Here is a 23956-nt window from a genome sequence, read left to right on the forward strand (position 1 = left end):
GTTTGAAGTTAGATTTTCAAATGTTATTAACTATGTATTGAGGAAAGCCATTTTAAGTGGCGATTATTACTTTGTATATTTTGGTCCATTGCTACATTTCACAAAGTTTTGTTTATTACCCCAACAGTCTTTGGTATTACTGGAGATTTAGGCCATTGACAAAGGAATAAAATATGCAGACTGGAAGGTATTTGCTGGGTACTTCTTATTGCAAAAGAGGTTGCATAAGACTGCATAAGACACTAATTTGTAATTTGTTTTTATATATTTATTTTTACGGATAGTGGTTTTGGGGCAGGTGATACGTGAATAACAAGAAATGTCCTTACTTGTAGAAAAATGCTCATGCTAAGGATTTCTGTCCTAAGCAAGTTACCTATGCGTTTTTTTGTGTAGAGTGCCTCCAGTACAGAGTCTGGAAATGTTCTAGAACATACTTACCAATGTTTTAAAAAGAGTTTCCATGGACACTTGACTTCTGCGCAGTGACATCAAAGTTTGACATCAGTTTTTCATAATGGTAAATTTGAAGAGCAGACTGGGCCTTGCTGGAAACAAAAATCATCCATGGAAAGAATTTTAACAGCAGCCCCATATATAATAGCATCATTATCGTGCAGGCATCACATATTTGTCTAGCCCTGATATTCTTTGATAGGCCAGGTCAAATAATATTTTCTTTGCTCTCATTATAACCCTTATCATAATTACCCCCCAAAGAAACCTCCCACATAACTTGATAAAGAAAACTTATAATTTTGATAAAACAAAACCCCAAAAAGAAATTTGAATAACGACATCACAACCACACATACTATACCCCTCTCAGCTGCACACATGGCACACGCACCATGCCACTCCTAAACTGCACTCCACACTCAGGGGCAGATAAAAATGAGGCTAAAGGAGGCATGTGATGGACTGTGCTGAGAAAAGGGTAAAGTAGTGCCGTCGTAGTTGAGGTATATCCGAGTCTCAGTTGAGCAAAGGACAATCTTAGATTGCAGTATAAGTATATCCAAAATAGGGGTTTTCATAGAATACCTGAACAATTTGGGCAAAGTATGAAAGAGATCCACCACTGGTGCAGTAGATGCTTTAATGTGGTTTTGCTCTCTATGTAAACCCCCACTGTATCTCCGGGACACCACTGAAAATGAAGGGCCCCAAATTATTTGCGTACCAGACCCATATGCTACCTGCATGGCATTCATTCATATTAGAAGTATACGCTGATAGTGACTGCAAACGTAAATGTATATCACCGATCAGCACGTATTACCAGGCGCCAGAAAAGCACTCTTACAAGGAGGAATTTGACCTCCAAAGTAATGTGGTTTTAAGTGACTTGAAGTGCATTAACCCTACGCGTGCAAATATTTGTCTTTGGTTCTCTACTTTTCTTAAGTAGATTGTAGAAATAGGAGGTAATTCTGTTAAAATGTAAATACCATTCTTAGCACAGCATAAGGACGCTGCAGAGGTCAAACACACATTCCAATATTTTTTTCCATCTCTCCTGTTTAACAAGGCATGCGTTTCCAATTGTATAGTTTCAAGGTATTTAATGTGAAAATGGGTTGCAAATGTCTTGCAACAGAGGAACCTATACAATTTAGGAGAAAGAATATTAGCAAATCACCCTTTTTAGATACAATCTACGTTTTAAATGTATTTACTTTTATTATTTTTGGGAAACAAAGCACTTTATAATTGAAAACCCAGACATTTGCTCGTTACGTTCAGCCACACAGTCACATCGCCCTCGGCCACACACAAGTGACTAGTAATGATTTATTTACTTTAGTGACAAATATGGCTTCTCATAAATGCATAAGTACGTGTAGTGGAAGTTGAGTGGCCTATGCAATTTTGCTTACTATGCACAGTCAAACTGGGTTGTCTTCTTTTTACTCTCTGTGCTGAAGACCTGAGTATGATTTTTCACACACTAGTCCACTGGCCAGACACCATGGAGCTTTATAGATTGTCTGTGATGTTGAAGCAAAGCTATCTCAGCTTTTTCAAATTACAAATGACCTGCTGTTGTGGTCATATTATTAAGCCCATAGGGAAATTTCTACCTTTCAGTCCATTTTCTGAGTATTTTGAGTTGCCAGACAGAGATGTGTATTGGGTGATGCCTAAGGCTTGACTCAGGACCTACCTCCACAGGTGCCACCTCCTCTGCTTAACACAAGGATATGGTATTGTATACCAACACCCTGTCTTACAACACATGGGGCCGGATACACAATTACAATGGAGGCTGTATTGGCTAGGCCTCCATAGTGTAAATAAGCAGGCTAGTGAGAGTCAGATCTCCCTTCTATCTGGCCTATTATGCAAAAGCCTTAGAGGGACCTGGCCTCAGAGTCTAAAGCAGAATAAGCTGCTCATGCCAAAGTTACATAGAATACATTGTGTAAATTCCCTGTGATAAGCATATTAGTGTTTTCCAACATAAGGGATGACATTTTTTTGAACCTGGGAATAATTGTATATCCAGATGATCGGTGCGCACAACAGCACTCGATCTGCTTTTGGGGTGGCAACGGCCACCAGTCCAGGTCACTTAATTGATTGAACTATTAAAGTTATCTAAGGCCAGCTCCCATATTACAGGAGCAACTTGCCATAGCTGTCCATTTAAATAGTAAAAAATTCCAACATTGAGTTTTATACTGTTGTAAATTCTCTGCTTACCAGAGACACCCTGTTTTAATTTGCACTCCTGTGATTAGGGATGATTTTATTGTAGGTTTATGATGTGATAGTGACATTTTGTACCACACCCCACTAAGATGTCATCATTTTTCAATGAAATAAAAGGCAATACTTGTGTCCCACGTACTTTCCGATGACATAATACCAAAATGTTTTTATTACAGATTATTTTAGTCAATATTTTGCATGTGTTTTGTTTTTTTTTTAGTACTGGCATAAAGGATGTTTCCATTGTGAGGTTTGCAAAATGACACTGAACATGAACAACTACAAGGGATATGAAAAGAAGCCTTACTGTAATGCGTAAGTACAACGAAAATAAAATGTAGGGTGCGGTTTGGATATATACACAAAGGGCAACGGCTTTATAACCGACAGAATTATAAAAACGTATTCTTCTATATCAACAAGGTTAGGTGGAACTCTGCCTTTTTAGTGGTATTGTGATGATCTTCCTAAGTATTCCAAGAATTGTGATGAATAATGTTGTAGAACGTCTGGTATGATATGCAGCATCTGAAATTGTGTGGCATTTACAAATGTTCTTCCTTCAAACAATGCATGATGTGTCACGGGGTATTAGTACGTGCATTTATGTACATTCATGAGACTGGAGATTCCTGTGGTAATTCCTGTTTTTTTTGGTCAAATGGGATTTAAAGTGGTGGAGGAATTCATACATTTATTTGTAAATTAATTTTAAAAGTGCGCTGTCTTGCAGTGTGGCAGAATCGCAGATTAGGTCTGTTAAACAGGAGAACCCATAGAAAAATACTGTAGATTCTCTATAAGCAGCAAATACAGTGCTCTGTACAGAATGTAGTTTTGCATTAAATATTTGCCGTTGAATGTAGCCATGCAATATTTAGGGTAACTTTTCAGTTACCAGACTATCCCTGGAACCCTTTTCCGTAGAAGTCATAAGATTGTAAACTTGCGTGCAGGGCCCTCTTCGCCTAATGTATCGGTTTGTCAGTCTGTCCGTTCTCGTCTTGTCATACCCTTTGAATTTATGTATTGTATTAAGCGCTGTGTAAATTGTAGGCACTCTTTAAATAAAAGATAATAGTAATATCTAGTCGTTAAAGCTGGCTAGAGGCATACACGGAGGGAGATTCAATATAAATTCAGAGCATAAGACAGGCCCAGGTATAGCAGCAAGATAACAGGCAGAGTTGATGAACAGACCACGAACAGCAAGGGTTAAACAGTCCAGAAGGCAGCAGGCAAATAGAAATGCCAGTAGACAGGGCAGGGTTGGCAATGATTAATTAAAGCAGTATAGGAGCAGGTAAAAAGTAATGCTGGTAGAAAGGCCAGGGTCAGAGAGCCAAACAATCGCTAGGCAGGGTTAAGGGAGGCTGGACAGAGAAACAGGGAACCAGGAACTGGTGCAGGACTCACGGAAGGGACAGGGAGCAAACATATATGCTAAATTGGAAAAGGAAACTCTTAAAACAACCGGGCACATATTAGGGGGTGTCAGAGACTTATATACTGTCTCATCAGCCCCTGAGGGTCAACTGCCATAAATTGGGTGCAGGCACGGGCATCAGAGACTCACCACATCACGGGGCTCCTGCAGGCAGCAGGAGAATGCAAGTGGGCTCAGGGAGAAGTCTGGCAGCACTGTGCGGGGTAAGTGCTGTTCATGACACTTTCCATACTGACTCTCCACACTGAGTTTACTGTGAATTGCAATGCTAAAAAAACCCTGCTTATCCAATGAAATCCTTTACTCCATAAACGTTCTTGCTTCTGTGTAGTTAAGACTGAGCCATTCTATGGTTTATTACAAGGCAATATGAAAAGGAGGGTGTTGGCAGGTCCTGTGAAAGCAATCTGGATGCCAGGGCTGGCCTTTGGGGTGTGTGACCTGTGATCTATGTCTACAATTTAGGGTTTCCATTCATTTTTTAATCCATACCGTCAAAGCTTAATCTATAGGTTATTTTCAGTTCTCTATACCTGCAATGCTATGTGTCCATGTGTTATTTATTAATACCTGCAAGTGCAAGTGTATGTATGTATAAGTGGGTGAGCACGAATGCGTACGTATAAGTGGGTGAGCACGAATGTGTATGTATAAGTGGGTGAGCACGAATGCGTACATATAAGTGGGTGAGCACGAATGCGTACGTATAAGTGGATGAGCATACATGTGGTGTGAGGGAGTGTGTGTGTTAGAGAGTATGAGTCAGTATGAGTAAATGTGTATAAGTTTGCTTACATATGTGTGCCGGGGGGGGGCAAGGGGCAAAAAAGGGACACTTTAAAGCGGGGGTCACAGGCAGGCATTTAAATGTTTAGCACTTAACTTTGATAAGCATAAAACTAGTGTCCATCAGACCTTGTATTGTCCCCCATCAGCCTCTGTCATATCCCCTCTTCAGCTTCTGCCATGCCCCCCAGGCCCTGTATTGCCCCCACCAGCCCTTTGACGTGTTACCAACATCCCTGCCTTGCTCCTCCACAGAAACTGCCATACTGAGCCACAGCCCCTGCCATTCTTCCCCCTCAGCCTCTGCCATTCTTCCCCCTCAGCCCCACCATTCTTCCCCCTCAGCCCCACGCAATGCTCCCCAAGCCTCATCAGGTCCCCACTATTCTCTGTCAGGTCCCGACCAGCCCCTTCCATGCCCCTCCCAGCTGCTCCTGCCATGCATGGAGTAGGATGGCACAGGTATGTCTGTAATTGTTCAATTAAATGTACAACGTAATATTTTACTGAAGAAGACTTTTAGTTTAAAGATAAAACCTGCTCACCTTTTTCTTGAAATAATGTTTCATCCATGGAGCAAATACCTACATGTAAACAACTGTATACAGATAAAAAATATTCAAAGATTGTGATATGGTGAAAATGGCCTAATCCAAGCCAAGTCTCTTTAAAAATGAAATATAAAAACCACAAATAGGTGGAAAAGAATATCCTAAATGGTAGGAAATGAACAGCTTGAAGGCACTTAAAGCCCTTAGTCTAAGTTCTGTCTATGGCTTTTGTTTTTTTTCCCCATTGCTGGACTTACCATTGCGTATGAACTCAGACCATTATCCTTGGTCTATTTTTACAACACGAGATCTTTGTTTCTCTGCAGAGATTCTGCGTTAAGATGGCTGTGTCAGCATTAAAGAGGTTAATGCAGACAGTAACGTTTTATGTTATTCTGATTGAAGTGTTTGTTATATCAAATTCATTAGTAAATGTATATTGGAGAATACCAGAAAACAAATATAAACATTTGTGCTACACACTGCAACATATTCATGATGGGTCAGGCAGTGCCCTCATCCGCAGTGCACAAGACCGGGTAGAGAGTGCTGTGAAGGCGTTATGGCGAGGCACAGTCCTCAACAGTGTAAATGCACTAGTAGAGACCACTATTGGGTCTATTCCCTCAAGTTTGGATTAATGCGTGTTGACTAACTCGCAAATTCAGGAGCTGTAGCTTTAGTAAACAGACCCCAATGATTTATACCCACATGCAGTTTCACATTATGCAGAGCTGCACAATATGACCATACCTGGGAACTTCCCAAAGCAGGCCACCTGGAGCCCCCCTCCTGGCAGCACATAGGAGCAGGAATGTCTTATTGCGGCTAGGCCCATACTGTGTTGAGTAGGAGGGAAACTAGGCGAGCATGACTAATCATTCCTCCTGCCCTGAGAAAAAACAAAGTGACCTGGGATGTAGCACCTAAACCCAGAGACTGTGTGAAACCTGGGCAGCACTAGGGTTGCAGCTTCTAGGTCAGGTAAGGGTTAATGGGGTGACAGGGACATTAACTTATATTATACAGCAGTGCTGCAATGCTAGCAACCTATGGATGTGTGTATGTGTAAGTATCCATGCATGTGCAAGTATGTATCTGTGCTAGTATTCATGGGTATGGCCCCAGCTTGTTGGTCCATCAAAATACAGCCCTCCACACGGACAAATTGGACAGCACTGTTAGAGAGCAATAAGGGAATGGGTAACAATGACTGTATTGTACCCACTGATGGCAGAATTTGCATTTGTAGCAGAATATTTCTTACAATCAAATGATCTAACATCCCATAACGTCACTATTGTCTTTCCAGTTATGTTTAATGGAATGATAAATGGTTGCTCGGATCTTATAATCAACCAGCTAGAATTTGCATGCTATAAATACTGGAAAAAATGCCTATTATAATGTGCTATGGGGCTATCTTTCAAGATATGTTGATTAAGTTCTGCTTTCCTTTTGTTCATTCATTATTTTTCTTTAAAACTCTATTCTTCCAATAGCCATCTGAGGTTTGAGGTATAGTTTCATTGAAACAACTTTAACCTGGGGTGCAACATTGAAATAAATAGCGGACCCTTCTTTCCTCTGTTTTAAAGGGGATGCGTCAGATGCCAAAGTATGGATGACAATGACTGTTTCAAGTGCAGAACTGAAGTTTAGCACCAGTTTTATTGCTACACTGTAAGCGAGAATTTATGATAAGAGTGCGGCTTGTACACAGCGATTTCTATGACAATATAATAAAGCATTCCAATCACACACACATAGCTTTTGTTGCATTTGATTCTGGAGGAGTTGGCAGTCCTTTAATCTGTCAACTACTTGGTGAACAGTATTCCATTTCAGCCCAAAATGTCAGCCAAATGATAATTTGTTACCTAATGCAAGAGTTGCACATAGTTCCATGGGATTTAAAAAAACCATCAGGGACTGAAAATAAATGTTGCAGGGGAGGGCTGGCAGCCTAAGGCCTGGGGGGCAAGTCTAGTCAACTGGCCCATTGCACCATCAAAGCGGCTGCGAGCGACATTGAAAGTGGCCGTCGTGCGGCAGTCACTCCACCAGCGCCTAATGAAATTAAAGTGGCCGGCGTGCACACACGACATGCCGCAGCTCTTCATCACACCCCTTTTAAGACGTGGGAAGAGGAGCTGAGGCATGGCCGTTGGGTCTGACAGCCGCATGATGCAGGGGTTACCTAGAGTATTTGGCACCTGTGGCAGACCCTGTATGTGGCACCCCTCCCACACACACACACTTTAAAACTGCATAGTTTCTATGGTTAGGCAAACATTGACAGGGGTACAGCAAAATTGTTATCATTATATACTTAGGGATTACGCAGCACCACCGTCAATGTGTGCCTATACATTGAGCCAGACACTGACAACCCCTATCACTATATACTAAGCCAAACATTGATGTGGTGTAGGCTTACCACTTTAGTGACTGGCATAGTATATAGTAGTGATGCACCGAAATGAAAATTCTGGACTGAAACTAAAAATTCAGCATTCACTTGGCCAAAACTGAAAAAAACCCAACAACTTTAAAATACTTTATTAAAAGTAACACCAAAATTAGACAAAAAAATCAACAACAATATATATATATATATATATATATATATATATGTATATATATAACAACAATGACAATCCTATCATGCCCAGGTTCTAGCATGTGCTGGCTGACTTAGCATGATAGGAGTGTGATTGCTGTTTGCAATTATATATATATATATATATATATATATATATATATATATATATATATATATTAATACTGTCATTGAATTATTCTGTCCAATAAAAGTGTTAACACACCGAAGTTGGACCAAAAAATAATTTATAACAGCAATCACACTCCTATCTTTCCTAGGCAGCCACTACATGCTGGAATCTGGGCATGAAAGGAATGTGATTACGGACTCCCTATGCCAAGCTATCCCCCAACACTTACACATCCATGCTATCTGAAACCCTCATTCACAAACATTCAGCATAACACCCATCACTCTCACACACTTACATTCAGCATAACACCCATCACTCTCACACACTTACATTCAGCATAACACCCATCATTCTCACACACTTACTAATCCACTCTCTCCTACCTTTTCTTCTTTCACTCTCACTTTTCCTCCTCCTCTTCTTCTTCTTCTTCCTGTCCTGTGCACTGAGCGCGGAAGACGGTGGGCGTGGCTTCAGTGTTGTACGCGCATCGTTTCTGAAGGCGTGCCGGCATGGTGGCACCCCTCAGATGAGCGGCAGCCGGGGCGGACCGCCCCCCCCCCCCCGCTAGGTTCGCATGACGGCCGCATTCAATCCTGCTCGCGGCCGCTTAGTTTTTAACTTTGCGGCCGCAGCCGCATTGAATGTTCGTCTGTCGGTCGTCCGTCCGGCCCACCGGTAAAATCTTCACAACAAGCAATTAAAGGGTTACAATTTCATGATTCTGAGGGTCAGCCCATTGGGAAAGTTGACGTGCCATTGTAATGGAGAAGGAACTTGATTAAATAATGCTGGCTTTGCCACAGGCTGCTGCTGATCTCTGCTCACATAAATTGAATTGTTAAACTAGGTACCTCCAATATTTACAGTGGCTGATTAACAAAAAAGCACAAAGTATCACTAGTTTTCATGACTGCATCTGTTATGCTGAAAGCTGTTACGGTTCATTGTAATTTGTAACTAGGAGAATGGGGGTACTCAGGTTCTTTACCAGCTATTTTAGACCCATTTGGGCAAATGCTGAGATGATATTACTAGAATCTAATTTTTACATACTGTGGGAACCCTGGAACTTCCTAGAGACACAGATAAGAATAGCATTTAAAACACATTGCAGTATTCTGAAGTCAAGCTTAACTCTTTACATATATAGTGGGCAGGTAATCTGCAATGTTGGTAATCTTATTCTAAAAGACAATGGGTAAACTATTCAAACTATGAAGACATTCAACTGGAGCAGAGTACTATATCTATTCACTAATGCGTGCTATATTATTTTAAGGTATAGAGTTACTTTCTATAGGGGTACAGGCATACACTCATGGTGGTTATTTTATCACGTTTAGATTTTTTTTTTTTTTTTTTAAGGAATCAAAGAGTTTATATGTTGCTGATCAGCATATGTAAAGTGCTGCCCCCTACAGTATGTAAGATGTATAACTATTGATTTGTGATTTTATGCATCCGACATACTACAGGGCAGCATTTTAAATATGCTGGTCCATAACATGTAAAATGAGAATCTTAGAAATAATGGGGAATTACTGTTAGATCTCTTCACTTTTGTAGGAAGGACTAACAGTAATAAAGAGGAGAATATTGTATCCCACTTCCATTCCTGATATATGTTATGGATGCCACTACATGCCTTGAGATCCTTTGGTGGCCACTTAGTGTTTCATTAAAATGATACATTATTTTAGTATGCATTGAGGTTGCAAAATGTGGTTTGGACTGCTATATTACTTTGCCAATTGGCCAATTGCCGAGGTTTACTTGAAATATGTCACTTGGTCTCAGAGAAAGGGATCTTGAAACCTGTATCCAGCTTTAGACCTTTCCAAGACATTACTATGTAACACTATTTACTGACATTGACTCTGACGGGCTGAACAAATAACCTTTTGTTTGGCGTTACGACATTGCTGTTAATAACCCTTTCTTAAAGGATAAAGCAACCAAGGTCAATTAATTTCTGTTGTGCGTTCTATAAATTTTGGTGTATTGTGACAGCTGAAGTATTAGGCAGTCATAATTCTGTTAACAAGCAAGGATAATGCCACTGCACTCACGGCTTTATATTGCTTCATAGGTCAGGAAATCTATTTGGAAAAAAGGTTAATTAGTCAATAAATATTCAGTGGTTAATAGAAAATATTTCACAATTAACTTTAGCTTTTATTGATATTGAAGCAAATGTTGAAAATAGAAAACAATTATAGTATTTTTATTTTAAAACGGGATGGTGCTTTTGCCCACCTTTGGAAGAAGACAGTGTTAAAAGGGAAATGCCATGGGAAAATATATATTTTTTCTTTTTAGCATAAAAGTATCATTTTGTTCCAATTAAGTTCAGACCAGGAGGCTGCCGTTGTGGTCAGCTATGTGATATTTTGAGTGACTCCCTGTTTTAACAACGTACCGAGCTGATTCTTACATATTGTCCAACGAGGTGATTAAAACTAAGATATGATATACAGTGATGATATACAGATATATTACACTTGCCATTTATCGGGTGAGTTGGGGAATCAGTCAGCCAAGGCAAACATCTAGCAAACAAAATTGTACCTGAGTTTTAAATTGAATATAAAATACTGGAAAATGGAGGCCAGCTGAGCTTCACTTCTGTGTAAATTGCAGTTGGAAATGGGATTGTCTGATCCGAAATGAACACTTACACACTGTCCTGCTTTTGTCAGCCATGGAGCTCATGGGTCAGTTAGGGAGATCCTCACAGAGCACCATAACATCTCGCATGTGGCCACCTTGTGACACTTTAAGGCTGAGGAGCACAAGGTGGCTTTTCTAGGATGGTGAGCATGTGGTTTGTTACCGCCTCTGCCCAAACACCCCAACACACCTGCAATGTTGGAGAAACTCTTTTATCTCATTGACCCAACTATGAATGATGCACAGCAAAGCTCACACAGTTTCTCTTGCAAATAGTTGGCCGTGCATAATACATCGATAGATTAAGCGGGGCCCATAACATGCACATATCCAGCCCCATCTTCACCAGTCCAGCCCTGTTATAAAGGTCAGAACAATACAGTTACCAAGAATGGGGGCCCTGCTTATACCGTCACGTTTGGACAGACATAGAACGTGTGCAGGGATGTTACTAAGTGACAAGGCGTCATCATCATGCTCATGTGTGCCTTTTCATAGTTTTCCAATGTTATTAGAGTCATGATGGGTGAGAGGAATTGTTTTTAAGATCAACAAAAATGTTATGTTAATTACGGAGCTCTTGGTAACTGTTGCTTGGTAACTATGCATCGTGTAATATGTCTATGGGTTTGTTAAGTGTATGCCATTGTGCACATTTTACTAAACTGTATATTATTTCCCAGTGAATACATTAGGTACCATGTAACCAATTTGAATGCAGTAACTGACTCAAGTCAGTAGCCCTCGACTACGTTTTGCTTATTTCTCGGCTACTCGGAGGTTTAAAGGGACAGTCTACTGTGTTGAATGCATATTAAAGTACTTGGTAAGTGCTGGTTGGAAGTGAGCGTCTGTGCATCCGATGAGATGGGATCTCACGCAAGGCCAATAGCAGCGGTGTTGGGAAACAGAGCCAATACTCTGACGAATCCCTCTATGCATTTGCATGCAAACAATAGATACAATAGGTGACGTTCGGCTATCAAATGCATTACATTAGCTGCAGTGTATCTTTAACAACTAATTTATCAGAACCCAGAACCTAAAAATAAAACAAAAAAGCTGTTATTGTAAAACAGGAAGCAAATGTAGATAATATTGTAAATTACATTATCAAAAAGATCACCTGCTGCAAAAGGCTGTGCTAATTAATTGTGCGGAGATATATTCTGTGACACCAAAGATATTTTAATAACCTTTACTGTCAGGAAAAAAAGAGAAGCCACCCCAAACCTGAAAGCAGGACCCAGAGACAATAGTGAACCGTGTAATAATCAGTAAAGTGGCTAAAACGGTCATGAGCAGGGCTGTTCTAGAATAGCCGTGAGATGTGAAAGCCAACCTGTTTTCAGGGAATTACTTGCCAGGGTAGTCCTCAGGGAGACAAGCTCCCACGTGGGATGGGACGGCAAAACGAATAGATTAAATTGATTAAATGAATAGATGAAGCATTAAATTGGCAAATGAATAGATGTATTAATTGGCACACTAAACAAAGTGAAATGTTGCAAGTGTATTTAATCAAACCTATACCACGGCAAAGTCTAAATATCAGAACACACTCAGCAAAAAAAAAGTAAAGAAGAGATTGTGCCCCAACATTTCAAGAAAACATTTAGGTTCAAGGGATTAAAGAATGTTGCACACCAGGGAATATATAAAGATATATCATACATAGGAGCTACATTCCTGGCAGCTGCCAAAGACATGTAAATGTTGGACATCATGACTAATTACAATAAACAATGAATATTTGATGGATATCCAGGCACGGACTGGCCATCGGGCACACCGAGCAAATGCCAGGTAGACTGCTGGCCAAAATCACTCCATGCTACAGTGTGCGGCCACTGGCTGGATATGCCCGGCTGCACGCTGTGTGAGCATAAAGATCTAATGTGCGGACTCTTATATCCAGCTGTCAGCCACATCTACATCATAGGTGGCCACAGCCAATTAAAATGGTTTGTACAATATAAGTGATCAGATAAGATCTTAATATGTATAGCCTGGAATATAGAAGAAAGAGGGATATGATAGAACCATATTAAGCAGAACAATCTCCCAGCAGAAGTGGTAGAGGCTAATACAGTGAGAGAATGTAACCATGCATGGGATGGGAAGCTCTCCTAAATCTAAGACAAGACCAAGGACACGATTAAGGTCCGAGTCTCTACATCAGCACAAACATGCAGATTAGATGAGCTGAATGGTTCAAATCAGCTGTCAAATAACTTTTCTAAAAAGCTACCTTATGAGTATACCATGAGAGAAGTATTATAGCTTTGTTTCCACTGCATGATTATTCCTTCCATTATCTTATCTCTCCCCTATTTTTAAGTTGCTGATTGGTCAGGTAGACCTCCTAAAGGTGGTTAAAATACTGAATTTAAGGACAAAACTCAATTGACAGGCTGCTGCCAATCTCAAATTCTAGGACACGACCATTTCAACTAAATAACCCCAACAATTACACTCACAACCAAACAAAAAGCCCAAGCTATAGTCGGTTTATTGATGAATTTCATTATGCGAAAAACAGTGAGTTCCCTTGAAATCAAAATCTAATTCTCCAAATAGGTGGCAATGATGCCTCATCAAACTACAAGGTAAAAGGAGCACGAGAAAGACGTCCTGCTGTATTTCACACCAAACCTGACACTTTGTCAGCAGTGAGAAAGCTCTGTACGTAGTAATAATAGCCTGTCAAACACAGCTTAGACTTAATGCATACACACGTTTTTATATATATATTATAAATCCATAATTAGCGCACACTCATGGGACTTCAGATCTTGATGTGTAAGATCAAGTAGTTCAACAGAACATTGATGAGTATCAGGGCCGGCCCAAGGCAAAATGTCGCCTGGGGCGAATTTTAAAATGCCGCCCCCCCCTTATCTACCCTTCCTCTCCCTCCGTCCCTGCCGCCACCTCATTATCTACCCTTCCTCTCCCTCCCTATTATCTACCCTTACCCCCGCCCCCCCTTGTAGTTACCTTTCAGCAGTCCTGCGGCGAGTCTCCCTGTTCGGTCTTGGTGCCGGCTTGTAATGCTGAGCGCCGGAAATGAGGTAATCTTCCGGCACTCAGCATTATAAGCAGGCACCGAGACCGAACAGGGAGACTCGCCGCAGAGGAGAGAGAGGGGCGCCGAGCGGGTACTGACAGCTTGGTAAGCAAAAACCACTCGGCGCCCCTTTCTCTCTCTTTCGCTATCACGCATATCACGCATAATCAATAGAGAAAATATTAAAATCATAATAATAATATTCTTGCTGCATATATTCATTTCCTGATCTGGAGTTTAAGCAATACACGCATTTCCAAAGTTTGCTAATGATCTGGCTGTAGTTTCACAACTTGTAAATATGAATACACAGACACACCTTTTCCCCCATAACAATCCAACAGGGGAAATTCACCAATGTTATTACAGGGCGATGATGTAATAACATTGTATTTATTTATTTATTCTCTGACTATACATGGTTCAGTCCCTTCTCTCTTCATCTGGGGACTTGACTCAGGAACTCCATGGAGAAACCTTACTGCACCCAGACTGGCCATACTTTTCTCCCACGCTCAGAAACAAAGGGGTGCTTTGATCATTTTCTTGTTCTTTAAGTATTCCTTTTGATACGCATACAGACACCTTGGTTTTCTGGCAAAATGCTTTGCAAAGTAGCACTGGCGGAAAGATAATCTAGGCTTGATGTATCAGAATTTAAACCCACGTTTAATACAGGTGAAATGTCACCTGTATCCAATATCTATACCTCCTGACAATATATTGTTAGCCTAGAACTTTTCCTTATAGTCCCCCTGCTGCCTGCTCTACCCCCCCCCGGTGTCTCGTTGCTCGATGGCTAAGAGGAAGTCGACCTCCCCAACTGGACCATTTACACAATGAATGACACCGTCAAAATATAGAGCACCAGGACCCCCTGCGCTCCCACCTCCAGCAGGGGACTGGCCCGGGTGCGCACTGTTTGAAGAATTTCCGCTCAGAAGATTTGGTTCAAGTTTCATTGGATTCAAATATTTTCCCCTGATTTGATTGTGTTGTATTCAGGCCAAGGTTTTAGAGTTCTCAGAAGCCACCCTGCAAACAGTGATGAACTGGGTGGGAAACGGCACGTGTCAACAAGTTGTGCATGTTGCTGCAATGTAATTATTTGTACTGAGTATTTTGCAGTCGCCATGTAACAATTATAATTGTGAGTCCTCTGAACGCACGATCAACATTATAGAGGCTGCATCAGGACAATTTGTCCAATTTCTTTCTATACTAATGGGTTATGCTGCTTGAGTCCACTGTCAGCTGAAACTATTAAATGGACATCCCAACCATCATATGCACCTTTATGTCTCTCTTTCAACTGCATTGGGGTATTATGAAAACATCCTCCATATTTATTTGGCTTATTTCCTACCCCCCAGATATTTTCTGTGCAGGTGATGTGTCCGGGACATTCCTGCCACTTATTGGGTGCTTCACTCAGCGGCATGAAATGTGTGTGTGTGTGTGTGTGTGTGCGAGTGTGTGTGTGTGTGCGTGCGTGTGGGGTGAATCTCCAGCTCTGCATGTGCAACTTCTCCATAACACAAGTACATTTTTTTCTCTTTTTTTTTTTTTTTTTTTAACTACGGACCTTAAAAAGCACTTTGTAAACGCAGACTCTTATTACACTCAGTCCGCATGCAGGGAAATTGCAGTTTTATAGCAGATATCATAATTGCTGATGAATTGGGATGTGTCATGACCAGCAGAATGCTGAGCTGTTTCTAGATATTCCCATTGCTTTCCAATGCCTGATGATGTGCTGTGAAACATTTTTACAGGTATAAGCGAATCAGTTCATGTAGGCAGTGTTTCATTAGCCCGGTCTTTTCTATCTGCAGCCTATTGTGCCATTGAATAGAACTTTCCAAACCGTGCATTAGATCAGCAATAACAACAAGGGTCTTTTGATGATTTGGGGTCTCAGTGTCCATATCCTAGCAGTATTTCATTGCCTGGAAGATATTTTTTTTACGTTTTTTTAATGATGTGGCATGCAATGCATTCAGATAGACTTTGTGACTTATACATTAGCTCACAATTGGCTGCTGTTGGTTATTAATAACTGCTGCATGCCGGTGAGGCAGCTACTCAGTGATGGTGTCATAGGCTTCCGGTACTTGCTGTGTGTTGGATGTGGGTAGTATGTACAGCATACTTATGTTTTGGTGCAGGCATCTTTGCTGAAAGTCATTTAAATGATTTTGCACACATACTGACATCCTCACATACAGAAGGGACTTAATAAGCATAACTTATATGGACAACAAGACTGTAGCTTTCTCCCTATTCCCAGTGCTGTCTTTATAATTAATGAAGCCCAGGACAGGCCTAATATCTGAATGCGACGTGGGGGTCTGTGGTGGTGGTGTGCCCCCCGCGATATAAAAATGATTGTAATTCTGTTATATCAAGCCTCGGACCTGACAACCTAAATTCTAAGGACTTTAACTTTATTACCCTTCTTTACCCAGCTTGTAAGTCCTACTTGGTTATTTACATAATGGTTACATTTTTTAGAGCAAATAACAATTGACTGACAATAAGTAACATCAAGATTGAGAAGACAGACATGTTAGCAGAAGACGGCTCTACTCTCGCAAGCTCAGTATATTTATGCCAAAATACACCCAGAAACTAACAGTACTTCCTTTATTTCCTGTGCTCAACTAAAGGTTCGACAATAATTACTTGGATCTCATCCACATAGACTTACATCAATACATTCTGAGCATTACAGCACAACAAACCCCACCCTGCCCCCAAAAACAACATTACCTAATGCCAACACCTTTCTTCTATAGATTAAAAAAAAACTCCCATCTGTCCCCAGACATCCATGACTAAAAAAAAAATCAACTATTACCATATCGAGAAAACTATAATTCTGTAATAGGGACCAAAGAAACGGAACTAACCTTACCATTTAAAAGACATTTTGTTTTGGAACAACCCTATAAACAACGCCCTACATACACAAACTGGGTAGATATTGCAGGGAAATATTTGAGTGAGGATATTAGCATCAAATTAGGCTTTTGTATTATTATTGTATATGTATGACACTGTGTGTAAGATATGCCCTTGCACCTATTACATTTAATTTATTTAATTTTTTTTTTTAGGTAATAATTCATAAAGGTCATAATTATATTGAGACACAAATCACAGAAATAAAGTGGACCTAAAAAAGAACCAGTAGAAGTTAGAACATACAGAAAGTATATAACTATCGATGTAATACTGGGAATGAATTATTTTTGGAATCCAGCAGGGGAGGGCTGGCAGCCTAAGGCCTGGGGGGCGAGTCTAGTCAACTGGCCCATTGCACCATCAAAGCAGCTGCGAGCGACATTGAAAGCGGCCGTCGTGCGGCAGTCACTCCACCAGCGCCTAATGAAATTAAAGTGGCCGGCGTGCACACACGACATGCCTCAGCTCTTCATCCCACCACTTTTAAGACGTGGGAAGAGGAGCTGAGGCATGGCCGTTGGGTCTGACAGCCGCATGATGCAGGGGTTACCTAGAGTATTTGGCACCTGTGGCAGACCCTGTATGTGGCACCCTCCCACACACACACACACTTTAAAACTGCATAGTTTCTATGGTTAGGCAAACATTGACAGGGGTACAGCATATTTGTTATCATTATATGCTTAGGGATTACGCGGTACCACCGTCAATGTGTGCCTATACATTGAGCCAGACACTGACAACCCCTATCACTATATACTAAGCCAAACATTGATGTGGTGTAGGCTTACCACTTTAGTGACTGGCATAGTATATAGTAGGGATGCACCGAAATGAAAATTCTGGACTGAAACTAAAAATTCAGCATTCACTTGGCCAAAACTGAAAAAAAAAACAAAAAAAAAATACTTTGTTAAAAGTAACACCAAAATTAGACAAAAAAATCAACAACAATATTAACACACACACACACACACATATATATATATATATATATATATATATACACACACACACATATATATAACAACAATCACAATCCTATCATGCCCAGGTTCTAGCATGTGCTGGCTGACTTAGCATAGGAGTGTGATTGCTGTTTGCAATTATATATATATATATATTAATACTGTCATTGAATTATTCTGTCCAATAAAAGTGTTAACACACCGAAGTTGGACCTTCACTTCACTATACATTATGAGCTCAACCACATAAAGCAGCTTCTGCAGAAAGAGCTTGGCCGACCATGTACAATGTAAAGTTGGTATCGTTAAATCAGTAACATTTGTTCAGTCTCTTTAGACATTGAAGTATGCATTATATAGGGCCAACACAACTCTTCTGCTGGAAGATCTTGTTGGTCTTGGGCTTCATAATGAATAGTGAAGTTAAACTCAACCATTCTCCATGAAACTGTCTTTCCAATTCTGCCTAGTAAATATACCAGATGAGACTAGTCCCTTAATTTTTTGGTGGTCTCCTGTACACCTGCAGTTGCCATATTTTAATTTAGAGTGTGTGCTTTATTGTTACTCAACTTTTATATCTAATTGCAATCTTTCACTTGCAAACACTTGGTAAATACACTTACAGTTATGCATTGAAAACTACAATTACAAAGACAGCCACCATGTCACCGGGATCATCTATCCAGTAGACATATGATGGGAAATGAACCTGGTGTATTACTAATGCCACACATTAAATACCTGTTAGTAGTTAATGACTAACTGGAGTGTTATTGTTAATGGGCTTGGTTGGAACCAGTTATTCTGCAGTGTGGGAGTTAATTAGACACACCTTATGCCTAATTAACACAATATAATACAGGTTTTGCTTGTTGGGTTATAACTACAAGTCTAGAACAATATACTGTTTATCGGCTTTTACCGACATATATAATTGTGAAACGCAGAGCTGGAATTTGGTACTGCAAATTTATAGTTAGAAATCAGGCATTTAGTAAACTTGTACATTTAAAGAAACCAACTGGTTTCCTTAAAATCCTTATAGGTGCCAATGAGTTTGCACAACTGGGATATATATTAAAAAAAGTTATTTTGGTTCAGAATTGGTGAATAGAAGTGGTCTTATCAATATAGGAACTATTGGAATTGCCCCATAAGCATGTTGTTTTGGTTGCTATGGCGATGAGACCCCTTTTCCCGACTCTGGAAATAATGAAGTACTTGGAAAACAAACTAAGCAAATATGGATGTATGAATTCTAGACATTTTTTCAGTATGTGAATGTTATCTTGCTATATTTGTAATTCTTTCTCATTAATAGCAACATATCAGTTTATCAAGAGCATATATCACTTATTTAGCAACATTGTATTAAGAGTAAATCCACATTACAAGTATCGCAGTTTGCAGGGTACAGCGCACCGCAGACACTTCATGCTGAAGAGAATACAAGCCTTTTGGCCTTAAAGTGGCTTTAAAGATTTTAATACCGAAGGAGACCATGTTCTGAGAACTACACGGCCCTTACCTGCAGTTTTCTTTTACTTGAGCGTAAGTATTGCAATGCTTGTAGCAGCTTCTATAGAAGCTCAAAACGCTGACAATTTCTAGCTTTCAGGTCAATCTCTTGATATCAAATCACATTGTGTTTAGCTGCTAACAAATTATCTGAAGCTGACAGCGGAGAATTGTCTAAATCATGAAAATTGCACCAGACAGCATGGATCACAATGAGCTAGCAACGTCAGAGCCGGCTATGGTGCAAACTGTAGTGACAGACCTCAAGTTAAGGAATCCACGAAGCAATGAAGACACAAGTTACTCAAAGAGTCGCAGACGGTTGGGTGGTTGAATTGCTAATAGGAATCCTGTGAGAGACATGTCAAATGCTCTACCCACACACTACACTGGAGACGTAATGAAAACAAGATTACTTTGCTTGTAATACCTCTTACCCACCTACAGCATCTTAGTCATTGGGACATAACATAGTACATTTTAATCACTTCTCCCTTTTATCTCCATGCTTCACCTAATGTTGTCCCATAATGTTCTTTTTGATGCAAAACCATCTACCCACACATTAAATCTAGAAACAAAACACAATTCACCATTCATACACAACCCATCACATCCTACAAAAGATTTCTTTGTCCAACCTTGTTGGTTGTCACAGCTTAAGGTAATTTATGAATGAGAGTTGTGATATGGAGGTGGATTTAATGAACTTATCAAATAATATTTTGGATTCTCGATAATTGGCAGGTTAATATGCTTTTATTATTGAGCAAATAACAAAGACTAGAGGTGGGTGTATCCTCATATGTATCCATATGGACCAAAGGGGAAGACAATGCAGTTGGCTCTGCTACATCTTACGCTGCTTCTGTTTTGGTTGAACCAAGCTATATTAAAGACCCTTATGAATAATACGAACACAACTGTTAAAAGCCATTGCTCCCCCACATGGTGCATTTTAATCACCCATCACTGTAATCACCAATGGAGGACAGTGTTGGGTGGAAGGTTAAGTGGTTCATTTTTATTATGTTGATTTTACTTTTAATCCACGTGCAGTGCTAGTATGCGTGTGCGTTTTAGTTTTGTCAGATCCTTTGAATGTATGTACTGTAAGAAACGCTGCATACATTTTAGGGGCTACATAAATATAATAATAATGTGCATTGAGTGGTGTTGTTACATTGGGGATCTGAGTACGTTGTTGGCATTAGCTAGTTAACTAGTTTCTTGTAGGCATAATTTAATATCCACTACAAGCCAATAGATGCACCTTTTTATCTCAGTTTTTAAGAACATTTTACCTTAATCTAACTGAAGACTGAACGCTCCATTCCACACAATAACACAGCTTCTTGTAAATTTGCCAGCTATAAATATCTGTCCTCCATAACATTGTGTTTCAGTAAATGTTTACATTTGCTGTAAGGAGATGCTGTTCAGGACTAACCCAGTTACTATGTATCTCATACCCAAGACCCAGGTTTGTAGGTGTGAGAACAGTGGGAACTCAAACCGATGGTATAAAAAGCAAAGGGCCTCTGGAATCTTTTCTTTCTTTTTTTTAAAAATAGTGAATGCATTCTTCTCATTCTGTCTACACTTGTTATAACGGTTCACATTTATGATGTTTTATGCAGAGAAGCCTGCAGTCACATCTAATTTATTATGCCAAGGAGAAGCATATTGAAGTATATACCATTTCTATGTAGAACTGATTGGGACTAGCAATAGCCCAGGGATTATAATTGTCATTTTTGGGGGCATTCATCAAAGAGCAGCGGAAAACTCATCGGGGTCATTCACTATTATGCTATAGGATTAAAAAAATAGAGATAAATTAGCATTACTGAAAAAGGTAGTATGTAATTCATATGGATGCATTCAATAATAAAGAGACAATTTATCATTAAGCACATGGCAAAAGTGGTAATTATTTGTGGATACAAAAAGCAATTTGTCCTATAACCATGTTTCTAAGAGCTCAGAACCTATTTTTTTGGTTAAGCACGTACATGTCTAAATCTTTTTCAGGAACAATGTGGATAAGCGCTGGCCTGACCAGTTGGAATCCTCGGTTTGAGAAATGATTTCCTATCTGTGTATGCTATGAATTACATATCCCTGTGCGTTAATCTGGTTTTGGATTACTCTTTTGGATTTGTCCATATTTCAAGGTTTTTCAATAACACAAGTAGTTACTGCAGATTTTTTCTCATATTTTTGGACATATAAGATTACAATACATTAAATGAAAGGCTGGCATGAAACAAAATATCTATTATGTTAAGTATAATTTATGATTTATAATTTATAAAAAATTGTACTTAATAAATAAGAATTGTACGGGCTGACATTATTGCTCTTGGAATCATATTATGAATATATAAAAGTGAATGAAAATTTCTATAAATGTATGTAAGATACAACATATAACAAAAATACTATAAATTGTGTTTTTCAGTTAGATAATAAAATACAAAAAAAATCATCTAATACAAATCGAGCAAATACGTCATATATTCTGCACTGGGATTATAAAAATATACCATAAAATTACATGTAGGTGAAATAATAATGTTTAAAAACTGAGGAACAATTTTCTGAGATTGAGACCTTTTTCCATCATTCTACTGAACACCAACATATTTTACTAATTTATCAGTTATCGGGGTTGTGGATGCCCATTCAGAGACAGTCTAACCTACATGGCATTTAGCATTGATAAAAATCCTTGTATTTGAAACATGTATTTCAAGTGTATTGAAAATATTTAATTCAAAAGTAAACCTGGGTTCAGTGGCAGATGATGGCTAAAGCAGCTTATCTCATTCCCATGCTTTTCAGCCCACGCTGACAAAGATTAAGCAAAAAAGATAAGGAAAACTTAACTTGCAATAACAAAACTGTGTCAATCCTGAATAAAGGAAGTAAAGAATAGTTTCTAATGTATATGTCTATATGATGCTCATTGGAACTGGTAAACATGTTAACATGGCTGTATTTTGTATACTGGAGTGAATGTAGGATTGGTGAGTGATTAATTTTATTAATAGTAAGGCTCTAGTCATGGTCACCGATTTTTTTTTGAACTTCTTAGCAGTAAAAAGGCCCTTTAAGGATTTTTCAACCCCTTTTTTTGTGGCCATAGGGAATCCAGAGTATGTGATATACCATTCGGCCACAGATTCTCAGCAGGGATAGACTGGGGATTTAAATCGGACCTGGCACTTTAAGGCCAGTGGCCGATAAATGATGCACATGTGGTTGTCTGCTGGGTACACACGGCCACATGCAACATTTTCTCTAAATGTAGCCACATCGATTCAGCATACCTGCACTGGCCATTTGTGTACCAGGCAAATGCCCGCTAGGCTGCTGGCCAACATCGCTCCATACAGACACACCTGATCTACTGATTCAGCGTGCCTGACTGCACACTATGTAAGCATAAAAATGTAGTGTGCAGCTTCTTATGTCCAGCCACCCACCTAAGAGTGCCAGGGCTGTCTCATCATCCTCAGTCTGGCCCTGCACTTAGGGACCAGATCTGCCTCATGAGCATCACTAGATATTTTTCCTGTTTGCCAAATTGAAGGTCTTGGCCTCTTGATTTCTGCTGACCAGGGTTTAAGTTTTAGCTTTTTCTCATATTTGTCGCACTTTTGATTCAAGACTTCCTTATTAAATTGTATTTTGTGCTCCTTTGAGGATTTTCTCAAGGGTCAAGATGTTCAGTGATTTCACACATTTATACTGCAGGTACATAGCTTATATAAAAGCTGTCAGTAAGGCTACAGAACATCAGAAGAACTTCGTGTCTGTTTCTTCTTTAATCTCTGGTGTCCAAGAATGTTTGGGTTTTAAGCAGTTGCTTTATTTCTATGAGTTCGCTTCACTCCTGTCTCAGAGCTATTATTAAGAATAACCCAGCAAAGACATGGCAAAGCAGGAACTGCTGTCAGTTTTCATCACATTAAAATATCTGACCATCTGTACCCTGTGTGTAATCATGTCACAAGACACAGGCAAGAAAAACACAAATAAACCCTTCTGCCGCCACATTACTTGGAAGCTATCCTAACCACCATGAAGCATATCCACACACTGGGCTTACAACGATCAGGAAAGGCTCTTAACTATAAATCAACATAAATCAACTATAAATTGCTTAGTACTAGAATTACAACCGATTTAAGTGAAATGTCTCAAATGATATTTATTATTCCACAATAACAATCCACTGCAAGCTTTGTAAAGGTCTTCTGTAGGTTTTGGTGCGCGGAAGGAGTTGAATTTAAGTCTACCTACTTCTTGCAATTTGGTGGCTGTCCCCAAACCTTTGGGGAACTCCTTGCCCTAACCCCATAAAATATTGTGAGGAATATGAGAACAGGAATTGGGGAACATATAATTTGTTAAGAATCATTCAGCCCATCTAGTCTGCCGTTTTGTACTGATGTGTAGACTCAGAACTTGATACTGGCTTAGAATCAAGATAGCTTTATGTTTATCCATGC

General features: G+C 39.6%; 1 protein-coding gene across 2 annotated transcripts in view; it reads left to right on the forward strand.

Annotated features, from left to right (window-relative positions):
• NEBL (nebulette) overlaps positions 1 to 23956 on the forward strand; it is an 83439-nt gene that overhangs the window by 2678 nt on the left and 56805 nt on the right. For both annotated transcript variants that reach the window (XM_053468189.1, XM_053468190.1), the window contains exon 2: positions 2936 to 3030. In XM_053468189.1, coding sequence (XP_053324164.1) covers positions 2936 to 3030 — 95 coding nt within the window. The remainder of the gene's footprint in view (positions 1 to 2935; positions 3031 to 23956) is intronic.

The sequence above is a fragment of the Spea bombifrons genome, chromosome 5 (genome assembly GCF_027358695.1).
Source record: "Spea bombifrons isolate aSpeBom1 chromosome 5, aSpeBom1.2.pri, whole genome shotgun sequence".
Lineage (NCBI taxonomy): Eukaryota > Metazoa > Chordata > Amphibia > Anura > Pelobatidae > Spea > Spea bombifrons.